At 40.5% G+C, this 13448-nt stretch overlaps 1 protein-coding gene across 1 annotated transcript in view; it reads right to left on the bottom strand.

The window, feature by feature from the left end:
* Window positions 1–3134: 3134 nt before the first annotated feature.
* Window positions 3135–13448, bottom strand: part of BVES (blood vessel epicardial substance) — a 50786-nt gene continuing 40472 nt past the window's right edge. Inside the window, exon 8 of the mRNA XM_061427715.1 lies at window positions 3135–6793. Coding sequence (XP_061283699.1) covers window positions 6669–6793 — 125 coding nt within the window. The 3' untranslated portion in view covers window positions 3135–6668. The remainder of the gene's footprint in view (window positions 6794–13448) is intronic.

The following is a 13448-nucleotide window of genomic DNA, read 5'->3' as shown; positions in this document are numbered from 1 at the left end:
TCACATGAGCTGATAGATTATGTTAAAGATAGATATGTCGCTTCAGTCATGTCCGACTCTGTGCGACCCCACAGACGGCAGCCCACAAGGCTCCCCCATCCCTGGGATTCTCCAGGCAAGAACACTGGAGTGGGTTGCCATTTCCTTCTCCAATGCATGAAAGTGAAAAGTGAAAGTGAAGTTGCTCAGTCGTGTCCGACTCTAGCGACCCCATGGACTGCAGCCCACCAGGCTCCTCCGTCCATGGGGTTTTCTAGGCAAAAGTACTGGAGTGGGGTGCTATTGCCTTCTCTGAAATTATATTAAAGGTCAATATCAAATCTTGGCTTTTCATTTTTCTAAAAAAAAAAAAAAGCCTCTCCCTAAAAAAAAAAATACATATTTTTTTGTACAAAAAATATGAAGTATTATAGTCTTTAATTTCAGCATGGAAACTCCTTTGATAACCTAAGGTGAGAAGCTGAGAACAGGTGGTAGTGGCGGCTGCAGGCTTCCTGTTGAAGAGGACTGGAAAGAGCAGCAGGTTGAGCAGGGCCACAGGCTGAGATATCTGGGATGGAACACGGCCCTTTTCCTGGCTGGTTTGTTCTGGCAAAATCAGCTTATTTGAACTTCAGTTCTGTTGTGTGAACCACCTTATAGGATTTTTGTGAAAATACTAAATTGTGTGTTTTAAATGTCTTTAACAGTCTCTGGTAAATAATATGCACTTAATAGACAGCTATTACTACTACATTATATTGTAATTATTCTCATAGCAAAATGTATCTGTACTAATAAAGAGAAGAGTTAAAGAGGTTAGATAAGAACAATAGAAATAGTGGGAAGCACACTGAAAAACATTAGGGAGGCCTCCAAGATAACAGAAACCCTTTAAAGAGAAATGAACAGAGCAGCTGACGGTTGTTCTGTTTTCTGTGCAGCATCACCCCCGCGGGAGGCCAGGGCCTAAAACTTGGCCCCTGTCCGAACTTTTTCAAGGGGACCCCTCTGTCCGTCTCTACACAAATGACCTAATTATATGTAACCACCAAGGAACAGGAGCAGCTCTGAAGTTTTCAGCATTCGCAGAGAAATATCAAGAGGTAAATGGCGCTAATCATTTTTCCCTGAAGGCTCCCTTCCTCTACCAGTCGGGTTTTGGTTGTGAGCCTTCGTTTACTCAGCTGTAAGGTAGTTTAGCTTCATTCAAGCCACACTTGCCTCTGCTGGTCTGTCGTGCAAGAAGTCAGAGTGAAATCCTGAGCCACAGTGCTGCTCTCCTAGGAGCAGGCCCAGAGTCAGTCCTGCGATGTGGGGTCCTGCCTGTACTTAGCGGCTGGACCAGGCGAACGGGGCAGAAAAGCAGAAAGCTTAGCTGTAAGCTGGGAAGATGGGAATCATCTTGTGACAGGATGACAGAGGAGGCTGGGAGAACCTGAAGGTCAGTGGGGATATATTTGCCCTTAGTAAATAGCAAGGAAATATTTTTTTACACTAGGGCCTTTTTTTTGTTGTTGTTGTTGTTTTTAACCTATTTTATGTATAGTGATTTGTATCTGCAAATCCCAAACTCCTAATTTATACCGTCCCCATCCCTTTTCGGAGAAGGCAATGGCACCCCACTCCAGTACTCCCGCCTGGAAAATCCCATGGATAGAGAAGCCTGGAAGGCTTCAGTCCATGGGGTTGCTGAGGGTCGGACACGACTGAGCGACTTCACTTTCACTTTTTACTTTCATGCATTGGAGAAGGAAATGAAAACCCACTCCAGTGTTCTTGCCTGGAGAATCCCAGGGACCGGGGGAGCCTGGTGGGCTGCCATCTATGGGGTCACACAGAGGCGGGCACGACTGAAGTGACTTAGCAGTAGCAGAAGCATCCCTTTTTCCATTTGGTAACCGTCAGTTTGTTTTCTATGTCTGTGAGTCTGTTTCTGACTTGTAAATAATTTCATCTGTATATTTTAGACTCTACATAGATGCAATTTCATATATTTGTCTTTCTCATTCTGACTTATTTCAGTTAGTATGATAATCTCTAGGTCCATCCACATTAAGGAAATATTGGTGTAGTGTATTCATTCATATTTATTCATCATACACACACCCTTTAACAGAAAATTTTGACCTATCGGGAAGCTGTCAAGCTCACGGTGCCATCTTCAGCTCAGAAATCTGTATCCTTAGCCCCAAGCCCTCCTCTGAGTTCCAGATTTGACACCTCTCTGCTGTCCCAGAGGCCCCTCAAACACAGCATGAAGAAAGCAGTCTCTCCACTCAAACCTGGTGCTCACCAGGGAGTAACCAGCAGCAACTCCAGCTAGAGCTCTGTGACACTCTCCCCTCATCACCAACTCTGCTCCCACAAATCTGGAACCAAGTCCTGTCAATTTTAGCTCATGTTGGGTTGTACCCACACCCATTCACAGAAAACCCCTCATGGGCATAATGGGAAACTCTTAAGTTTCACAGCACAGGCTGGGTAAGGGGAAGCTGCCCCAAAGATGGGTCAGGTTGAAAGTCAGGGCTTAGAACCAGACATTAGGCCTGAATGACATGCCTTATTGGGCAAGAGAATTAACTCTTTAGTGATGTAAGATGCCCCGTCCAGCTGGGTCTCGTCTTGGCACTGATCAGGGCAAGTTAATTAGGTGTCAAGGACCTACTGCAAACAGCCAAGAGATGGGCTTTCCAGTCCCTGTTTAACATCGAGCACAGGTGACAGAAGCAAATATGAGTTTCTTTATGAAAAGAAAGACCGCCCACCACAGAGTAGACCCAGGGGCCGTGTTCTGTCCCCTTCATGTGAGTCCTTGTATTGCTGAACCTTATGAAAACCAGAAGTGAAGTTTCAAATACAGTGGATTAAAAATCTGAAATACATGTATCCTCACATTGAAAGTCTGGAGGCTTCTCAGTCGCTGCATCCAGGCAGGACTGTCCACTGCCTCGTGGCCCACCCTTTTCATGACCAAAGGCAGCAAGATAGCCCGCCTTAGGAACTAAGTGGAGCTAACCCAGGAGCACGCCTTGTGCATGTCTGCTCAGATTGCCTAAACCAGAGCAATTCCCATAACCTCCGAAGGTTCTTGAACCTTTGGGCATTAGAGCAAACCAGCTACATATAAGAGAAATGAAATTTTAAAAAGTGTACATATTCCAAGTAAGAAGTTTATTTGATCAAATGACAAAATATGAAGATATTTTAAACTATAAAGCTCTATTCAGACAAAATGTAAATTTATTATAAAGTAAGATAATATCCATGTAAATGGCACCTAAAAGCAGAAAGAATGCAATTCCTATAAATACTATGTCTTTATAAAGCATTCACAAAATTCTCAGGTACTTTAAAACTAGGTTGTAGGTATATTGGTAAACTCTCTAAATAGTGCTTAAAGTGGGTTTCTTAAACTTCCCCTACAGTATGTCATGGGGGTCCTGTAATGATCAGAGTGTCAGTGAGATGTGTCGTGAGTGTGGAACAAACTTGAGTTCCCCGCACAGTCCTATCCCTTCACATGGAGAATTGGAATTAAGTGGATGGGAATTTCTAATCACTCTAGTTGGGCATAATTAGAAAAAGGTTGTGAAACCAGGTTAGGGAAAAGGGAAGGGAGGGGAAACATGGCAGAGTCAACGGTTTCTGCAGAGCAGCTTTACAAATGACCAGGAAAATGGATTTAAAAACAGTAACAGTGAATCCTTGGAGCTGCACCCCAGGGTCTGGACCAACCAGCATGCCCAAGGGCTCGGCTGGGTGCCACGCACACTAGCATTACATCCTCACCAGAGGGCAAGGTCGTCACCTGGGTGCCCCACGGGCAGAGCTAAGTGTACAGTTACATAACTTTCCCTACTAAATATTTTTTCTAGCATCTAAGTGACTCTGCCTTTGAGGCCACGATAGGACCTGGGAAGCAAGAATCGGCAGCTCCAAGTTACAAAATCAGAAAAGCTTCAGGTGTGTGGAAGGAGAACCAGATGCGACGAAGGTGGTGTCTCCCGGTGGGCACAGCACACTGTTGGCAGCAAAGCACAAAGCTACAAAATGACTAAAGTGAAGTGAACCACAGGGAGACACAGAAAAGATCCCAGGAGGCCAAGGAGGTAACTGAAAAATAACTATATAGCACCCATTATTACTAATTTAAATCTATAAACATCATAGGGCTTGTGCTATTATTTTATAAATACAACATTTATGAGAGCTTGCAGAATATTATAAATGTCACACATTCTGGTATAAATGTTGGCTCCAGCTTCATACAAGGAACTTGATGTTACATTTCAACATAGTGGATTTGGGGTGATAGAGTAATTTTTGTAGGCCATTTTCTGGACCTTGGTCACACAGCTAAGTGAAGGCCAGAAAACACAGGAAGCATTTTATTGGTCACTTTGGCAACAGATGTGTTTTTTATCTACATGTTATACAAAGATACACTTGTGTCCATGAATCTATAAAAATCATCCATAGGAGATCTTTTATGTTTTCTTATCTGCTTCATTGCTATCAAGTCTAATGGGAGGACTACTCAATGGCTTTGGCTCCTTCACTGTCATCCTTAGAGGGATGTATTTACAGATAGTTTTATGTTTCCTATTCAAGATAAGTGGCTCTTTGAAGATTCCTAATCTTGAGATTATAATCTTCATTATCGATGACACTGACACACACAAACACATTAAAAAAGTAAATGACTTCATATCACCTAATTTTAGCAGTGTGCTTTTAAACAGTGTGCTTTTCCAGCACTACAGAAAATAACCTCTAAACACATCCAGGTTGATCATTAGAGATGCTCCCCTCTGCTGTCTAAGGTTGATTAAGTGAGACGCGTCTGAAAATGGGTCAGGGTAAGAAAATCTCAGGGTTCTATGGACTCACATAACATTACAAATATGGCTTTTGTAGAATCTAAGATTGCTTTCTACTTAGACAAGGATGTAATATCTAATTACTCTGTTGAATGATTTTATAAATTAGTCCTATGCATGTATAAACTCAATGGCCCACATAGCGTCACTTCAATAGTTAAAGTGGTGTTAACATCATTACTTCATACACTTGATTCAGGCACTGAGAGAGTTCAACCTGCTATATCTTACATCTTAAAGTCAAGGTAAAGTCATTCATTCACCTTTGTTTCATTTCCCCAAAATAAAATCTTAATTTAGCAAACAGAAGAGACCACTACAGCAGAAAGTGAAATCAGCCTTTCTATGGTGAGGTTAACAAGCTATACATTTGATGGATGTGTTAGCTGGATACCCAGTCTGTGGAATTTTTCTCAGTGAGTGATCAAGCATGTAAATTTGACTCAATTGAAATTACTAAAATAACTGGCTTTAAAAAATGAGTTTAGGAAAATGAAGTGACCCTGGAGTACTTAAGTTTTAAATCTTCTCTCATAGAAATCACCTCTTGGCAAAAGATGCTTTTGGCTCAGCTCACCTGAAAATAATTTCATATGAACTTTTCTTGTTATTTAACATAATGGGACTAGCTCAGAGTTGGAGTACACAAAATAAAGATAGAGGGGCACGATGGAGCACAGCTGTTCAGGGGGACTTCCCCCAAATGGGTGGCCTGTGAAGGGCCACAGTCACACTGACCCGCTAGATGACTTACGCAAATTTCCCAAGTACCACCATGTCTGGAATCACAACTGGTGGAAAAGAGAGATCTAGAATCAAGGTCCTCACAGCACTGTCTGGGTTGGGTGATTATAGCAGAGCTTGTGGTGGACTGTCTGCCTCACAGCTGTGTCTCCGTTTGCAGCCCTGGCATCTGGTATCTCACACACACACAGTAAGGAGCCATCTGTGCCCCTGGAGGAAACATCTGAACGTCAGAGTAGTAGCCAGAGAGTGCAGTGGCTCTGTCAGCCTCATCATTCTGTGACACTTCTTTGGCCACTTGACTGCTGTAATGTGCTTCCTACAGCAGAGCATGGGGCGAGATGGCTCTACATCACACCCTTAGAAGGGTGACCCTGAGCTCACTCAGAACTGCTCCCACCGTTACCTTTCCAGGTCTAGGGTTCATCCCAACTTCCAAACAGTGTAATATCAGGGTAATGTGAGTAAAGTCTGACGAGCTTTGTCCATTATCAACCTATCCATACAGTGTCCACAAATGTGAGATATTCTAGTAGAATGATGTATCTGGCCTGAGAGAAAAATATACATGAGTCGCACCACATCTTTCTTTAAAATTTTCCAGCCAGAAAATCCACTGAGCAAAGCCTGAGATTCCCTGCTTTTTTTTAAAAAAACATTCCCTCCACCTCAATCAAATGGACAACCCCATTGCTACAGCAGAGAATAAACTCTCTGATGAAAGTGAACAACAGCTTGGAAAGATAAAGTGAAGGGGTTTGAAATGACAAAGCACTAAGATTTTTTAAAATTTAAATGATATCTAGAAAACACTGTGAAAATGTCTCTCTCAAAAATAGCACACATTTTAGTCAGAAGGCTCAGTGAAACTGAAAGCTGACCAGTAGAAAGTGAAGGTAACCTTTCCATTTTTGAATTTCCCTCACTTTCCGGCCCTCCGACTCTACCAAGCTGGGTGTATGAAAGCAGAAAAAAAATCTAAAAGCCATGAAAAAGTGCTGGTATTTTTCAGGATCTCTCCAAGACAGTTTCCCTCTGGGTAACTTGAATCCTGTCTTGGGATCAAGGCCACTGACGAACTTTAAATGTATTTGGAGGTGCAGGTTCAAAGACGTCGTCGTCATCTTCCACCCCTTCTTCTATCGGTTTCATCCTGGGCGAGGCTCGCTGGTGTGGGGATGGTACATCTGTCAAAGACACAGAAAGGAAAACCACTTAATGTACAGCCTGCCCTGATACTGGCATGATGTATCAGTGAAAAACTCCAACTGGAAAATAAAACTCTCTGGGAGACTATAGCTGGCCCCAGGAATGCAGTTTCCCTAATACTGCATTTTCTTTTATTTTTATTTAATTTTTAAAATTTTATTTATTTTTAATTGGGGGATAATTGTTCCACAATGTTGTGTTGGTTTCTGCCATACATCAACATTAAATTGAATTTTTATTTTATATTGGAGTGTAGTTGATTTACAATGCTATATTTCAGGTGTACAGTGAAGTGATTCAGTTATACATACATCTACCCTATTTCAAATTCTTTTCCCATATAGGTTATTACAGAATATTGAGTAAAGTTCCCTGTGCTATACAGTAGTCCTTGTTGATTATTTTATACGTAGTAGTGTGTATATATAGAGGTTTCTTTGGCTCAGCAAGTAAAAATTTGCCTGAAATGCAGGAGAGGTGGGTTTGATCCCTGAGTTGGGAAGATCCCCTGGAATAGGAAGTGGCAGCCCACTCCAGTATTCTCACCTGAAACGTCCCACAAACAGAGGAAGCTGGTGAGCTACAGTCCAAAGGGTTGCAAAGAGCTGGACACGACTGAAGCAACTGAGCTTGAGTGTATATATGTGAATCCCAAACTACTATTTTATCCCTCCTCCCTCCACCTTTCCCCTTTGGTAATCATAACTTTATTTTCAAAGTCTGTGAGTCTGTTTCTGCTTTGTAAGTAAGTTCATTTATATCTTTTTTTTTTAATTTCACACCTGATATCATATGATATTTGGTTTACTTCACTTAGTATGATAATCTCTAGGTCCCTCCATGTTAATGCGTGTGTTTGCTAAGTCACGTCAGTCTTGTCTAACTCTTTGCAACCCTATGGGCTATAGCCCACCAGGCTTCTCTGCCAATGGGGATTCTCCAGGTAAGAATACTGGGATGGGTTGCCATGCCCTCTTCCAGGGGATCTTCCAGACCCAGGGATTAAACCCGCATCTCTTATGTTTCCTGCACTGGCAGGTGGGCTCTTTACCACTAGTGCCACCTGGGAAGCCCGGCAAATGGCATTCATTCATTCTTTTGTATGACTTAGTAATATTCTATTATATATATGTGCCACATCTTCTTTATCCATTCCTCTGATGGACATTTGAGGAATGGACATTTCATTGCTTCCTCATCTTGGCTATTGTGCGTGTATCTTTTTGAATTATGGTATTCTTTGGATATATGCCCAAAGGTGAAACTGAAGGATCATATGGTAGCTCTGTTTTCAGTTTAAGGAAACTAAATACTGATTTCCATAGTGACTGCACAAATTTACATCCCCACCAACAGTGTATTAGGGTTCCCTGTTCTCCACACCCTTTCCGGCATTTATTAATTTGTAGACTTTTTGATCATGGCCTTCTGCCTGGTGTGAGATGATACTTCACAGTTCTGATTTCATCTGTCTAATAATTAGTGATATTGAGCATATTTTCACGTGGCTTTTGGCCATCTGTATGTCTTCTTTGGAGAAGTGTCTGTTGAAATCTTATTTTTAAAGTTATTCATTTAATAGTGAGCTGCATGAGTTGTTTATATGTTTTAGAGATTAATCCCTTGTTGGTCGCACCATTTGCAAACATTTTCTCCCATTCTCTAGGTTGTCTTTTCATTTTGTTTATAGCTTCCTTTGCTGTGCAAAAGCTTTTAAGTTTAATTAGGTCTCAGTTGTTTATTTTGTTTTCTGGAGCAGATGGATTCAAAAATATATTGCTGTGATTTGTGTCAAAGAGTGTCCTGCCTATGCTTTCCTCTGGGAGTTTTATAGTATTCATTCTTAAATTTAGGTCTTTAATCCATTTGGAGTTTATTTTATGTATGATGTTAGAGAATGTTCTAATTTCATTCTTTTACATGTAGCTGTCTAGTTTTCCCAGCACGACTTATTGAAGAAATGGTCTCTTTTCCATTGTATAGTCTTGCCTCCTTTGTCATAGATTAATGGGTTTATTTCTGGGTTTCCTACCCTCTTCTCTTGATGTATATTTCTGTTTTGTGTGTGTGTGTGTGTGCGCCAGTACAACACTGTTCTAATTACTGTAGCTTTGTAATATAGTGTGAAGTCAGAGAGACTGATTCCTTCAGCTCCATTTTTCTTAAGTTTGCTTTGCCTTCTCGGGTTATGTTTCTATAAAATTCTTTTTTCTAATTCTGTGAAAAATGCCATTGGTATTTTGATGGGAATTGCATTGAATCTGTAGACTGCCTTAGGTAGTATAGTCATTTTAACAATATTGATTCTTCTAATCCAAGAACACAGTATATCTTTCTATCTGTTTATGTTATCTTCAATTTCTTTCATTAGTGTCTTAATAGTTTTCAGAGTGCAGGTCTTTCATCTTCTTAGGTAGGTTTATTCCTAGGTATTTCATTCTTTTTGATGTGATGGTAAATGAGATTGTTTTCTTAATTTCTCATTCTGATCTTTCTTAGTGTATAGAAATGCAACAGATTTCTGTGTATTAATTTTGTATCCTACAACTTTACCAAATTCATTGATGAGCTCTAGTATTGTTTTCTGGTAGCATCTTTAGGATTTTCTATGTATAGTATCATGTTATCAGCAGACAGTCACAGCTTTACTTCTTTTCCAATTTGGGTCCCTTTTACTTCTTCTCTGATTGCTGTGTACGCCAAATCATTTGGGGCAAGACCAAATATTAGGGACCTTTTGGCATGGACTGAATGTCTTCGGACATTTTAGACAGCACTACATGGTCCTGTAAACATCAAGGACCTTAGCATGGACCAGATGTCTTATAGACCAATGTTCTGCAAGGCAGCAAAGTCAAGAAGCCGTTGTTAGTCCATGAGAACAGATGTAGAGAGGATGTCACTTCAGGTGCTTGGATAGTATAAGCTTCTCAAACATATGCAGTTCCCAGTGCTTTGCACCAAAGTCTGTTTAGGACTCAGAATGCATGTTCCTACATTAATATCATAGATGGTAATTTTAGTCCCTTGAAGGTGGATTTAACTCCTACTTTCCCTAAGGAATGGTTCTACTCTGAAACTATAGAACCTCCACCATCTGGAACATCATCCAAAAGAATATTTCTTGCCACCAACTGTCCAGTCACTCCCTGGACTTACAGGGGAGAGGGAGAGAGAGAAGGAAGGGCAAGGAGGAGAATCCAGGCATGCAGGAAGGAAGAGCTGGATGGAGCAAATATAACCCAGAAAAGCAGCTGCTGCTGCTAAGTCGCTTCAGTTGTGTCCGACTCTGTGCAACCCCATAGACAGCAGCCCACCAGGCTCCCCCATCCCTGGGATTCTATAGGCAATCCCAGGAACCTTCCTAGGAAAGGTTGCCATTTCCTTCTCCAATGCATGGAAGTGAAAAGTGAAAGTGAAGTCGCTCAGTCGTGTCCAACGCTTAGCGACCCCATGGGCTGCAGCCTACCAGGCTCCTCCGTCCATGGAATTTTCCAGGCAAAAGTACTGGAGTGGGGTGCCATTGCCTTCTCCACAGAAAAGCAGCAGAGGCCCTTATATCAAAGAAACCAAATAACCCATTCATTCTGTCTGTCCTTCATTCATTCATGCAGTCAACCAAATGCTAATTGAGCTTCTACTATAATGGACACCATGCTTGATGGAAGAAAAAAACAGTCTAAAAGTAAGAGTAGAAGTTATTATAAATGAGTGCATAGGCTTCTCAAGGTGCCTACTATTATAGCATACACAAACTCCCTCCTGTATAGTTCCCACATTCTGTGTCAGGCTCCACTTTATGAGGGTCTCCCTCAGCCCCACCCAGGCTTGTGCTATATTCTTGCTCTGCCCTCCAGCAGGGCGAGGTCAGTTAGCAATCAATATATCAGCAAATGCTGAACTCAGGCTAAGTGTAAGGTTGATGAAGGAGGAACAATGGGAGAAATCTGACTTTTCAAATACTTGCTCTACAGCAAAGAACAGTAGTGGGATCTTATGAAGACACAAAAAGGCAACAAGAAATTTATCAGGATCAGCTCTTAATCCCTAGCCAGAGGCAGCTGTGTACTCTACGCACAGGGGTGAGGGTGCAGAGCCAGTGGCCAAGACAGAGGCTCAGGAAACCCTTCCAAGGTTCAGATCCCTGCTGTGCAGCTTCCTGGCTGCGTGACCTGTCCTCCATTACTAAACCTCTCTAGGCCTGTTTCCACCTTTGTGGAAAGGAGACATTCACAGGACCTGCCTCACGGGGTTGTTCAGGGGATTAAACAAAATAATCATGGAATGTGCTTGGCACATATAAAATGTTGCTGTCATTTTTTTTCAAGATATATATATATTCCAACTTGGATAAAAAGTGTACATTGCTTATTTTAGATCGAATTTTGAGATCAGGATAAAGATACTTGGGAAAATGACTTCTGGGAACTCTGTTCCTTCCATTGACAGCTTCAGAATCAGTCACCATTGTTAGCACATCAATACCATCAAAGAAAGGATTCGTTTACATATAAATTATTTCACTTAAGTCTCTTTGGCGTATATAACATTTATCACTGTTTTCCAGTTAGAAATTCATATAACACCATTACATAAACATTAAAATTTTTTTTGTTAATTTTATTGAAGTATAGTCGATGTACAATACTATAAGTTACAAGTGTACAATATAGTGATTTACAATTTTAAAGGTTATATTCCACTTATAGTTATTATAAAATATTAGCTAGATTCCTGTGGTATACAATATATATTTGTAACTTATTTATACATAGCAGTTTGTACCTCTTCATTCCCTACCTCTATATTGTTCCTCCCCTTCCCTCTCCCCACTAGTAACCACTAGTTTGCTTTCTATAAGTCTGTCTCTTTTTTGTTATATTTACTAGTTCACTGTATTTTTTTAGATTCCACACAGAAGTGATATCATACAGTATTTGTCTTTCTCTGTGTGACTTATTTCACTTTAGCATAATACCTTCCAAGTCTACTCATGCTGTTGCAAATAGCAACATTTCATTCTTTTTTTATGGCTGAGTTTTTTTCAGGGGTACAAGGGGAAGCAAAAAGTATATACAAAAAGTTATATACAGTAACTGTCATTTATTTTAACTATATAGTCATTGCCATCTTGGAAGATGCCATGATCCACAGCTACATCTTTCAACATAAAAGATCATAATTATACAGTGCGGAGCTGGACTTTGGCAGAGCTAGTGTGTTTGTCATATATAAATGGAAATTGTTCACTTTTCAACATTTGCAGTTAGTTAAAATACTGAGTTTGCAGGGAGACAACTACTGATGTAACTGGTAGAAAATTAGCTTCTATTAAAACAGTCTAGGAACACAATTCTGCCTTGAGCACAGCATGGGAGAATCTCTCAGACATATTCTTTTTATCCTTTTTCACACAGGTTACAGCAGACATACCAAACATAACCTGGAATTTGCATGTGAATTATTCAAATGGCAATGTAACCTATCTGTGTGACCTTGGGCAGGTTACTTCACTTCTTTGTGCCCCAATTTCTCTATCTGTAAAATAAAAGTCATAATAATGGCATGTATTTCATATGGTTGTTAAGAGGATTACATGACTCAAACTTATTAAATTCTTATATCTGTGCCTAGGATATCATAATCCCTTTGTAAATATAAGTCAGTAAAATGACTTAATAATATGGCCTTAGGAGAGCAATGGCCTAAATCATTAGAAAACTTGTTAAAATTCATCATCGCTCATAGGAATAGCAAATAAAGGAAATGAGACTTGTGCTCAAGTAGCATTTTGTGTTGCTCAGTGTAAGAGTGCAGCAAAATTGTCTATTATTTTTTTAAGAAAAACAATAGCCATGACTTTCATCATATTTGTAGCCTCAAGTTATGACTGAATCTCATGAAATATTAACTTAGGCTGAGTATCTGCAATCAGATAAACCCTGAGAACAAGCAAAATGGCATGCCTACGAGCATCATGCCAAATCAATTATGCAGAGCATCCAGACGTACGAAGACCTACGATACACATAACACGAACATGCCCATTGCGTTTTGGCTGGGCAAGTGGGGAGAACTGGTCTGTAGATTTTAAGCCCATCTATCAAACTAGAGAACTAAACGTATAGAACTATCCAACCAAAGGCATGGAACTACAGGTTCTATAGCAATCTGAGATAGTTATCCACGTTGGGGCCAAAATGTTATCTGCCCCTTTAGCTACCTCACCAATCACTGCCTTTTTCTGTTGAGAGAGAATGATGAGAGGAACCAATATAACTAGAAATGACGTAGAGAAACTCTGGAAGAACTTTTAGCTTCTCTATTGTCAACTGAAAAAAAAAATGCACAATTAAAAGTTGAGAACTATGTTTTATTTGGCAGACAAAACTGAGGACTTAAGCCCAGGACATAGTCTCTCAGATATCTGAGAGACTGGTCCCAGGAGGGAAGGGAGGGGCCTGGATATACAGGATTTTTTGTAACAAAGACCAGGTAGTCAGAATATCAAAAGGTTACTGTTAATTAAAGAAAACCAGACATCTCAAGTAATTTAGCACTTTTCTATGTATGAGAAGATGCAAGAGTTTGCACTGACTGAAATCACTCCTTTGCCGTGCACCTCAGCTGTCT

This window comes from Bos javanicus, chromosome 9 (assembly GCF_032452875.1).
Source record: "Bos javanicus breed banteng chromosome 9, ARS-OSU_banteng_1.0, whole genome shotgun sequence".
Lineage (NCBI taxonomy): Eukaryota > Metazoa > Chordata > Mammalia > Artiodactyla > Bovidae > Bos > Bos javanicus.
The sequence above is the reverse complement of the archived record's forward strand: the minus strand, read 5'-3'. Positions and strand labels throughout refer to the sequence as shown.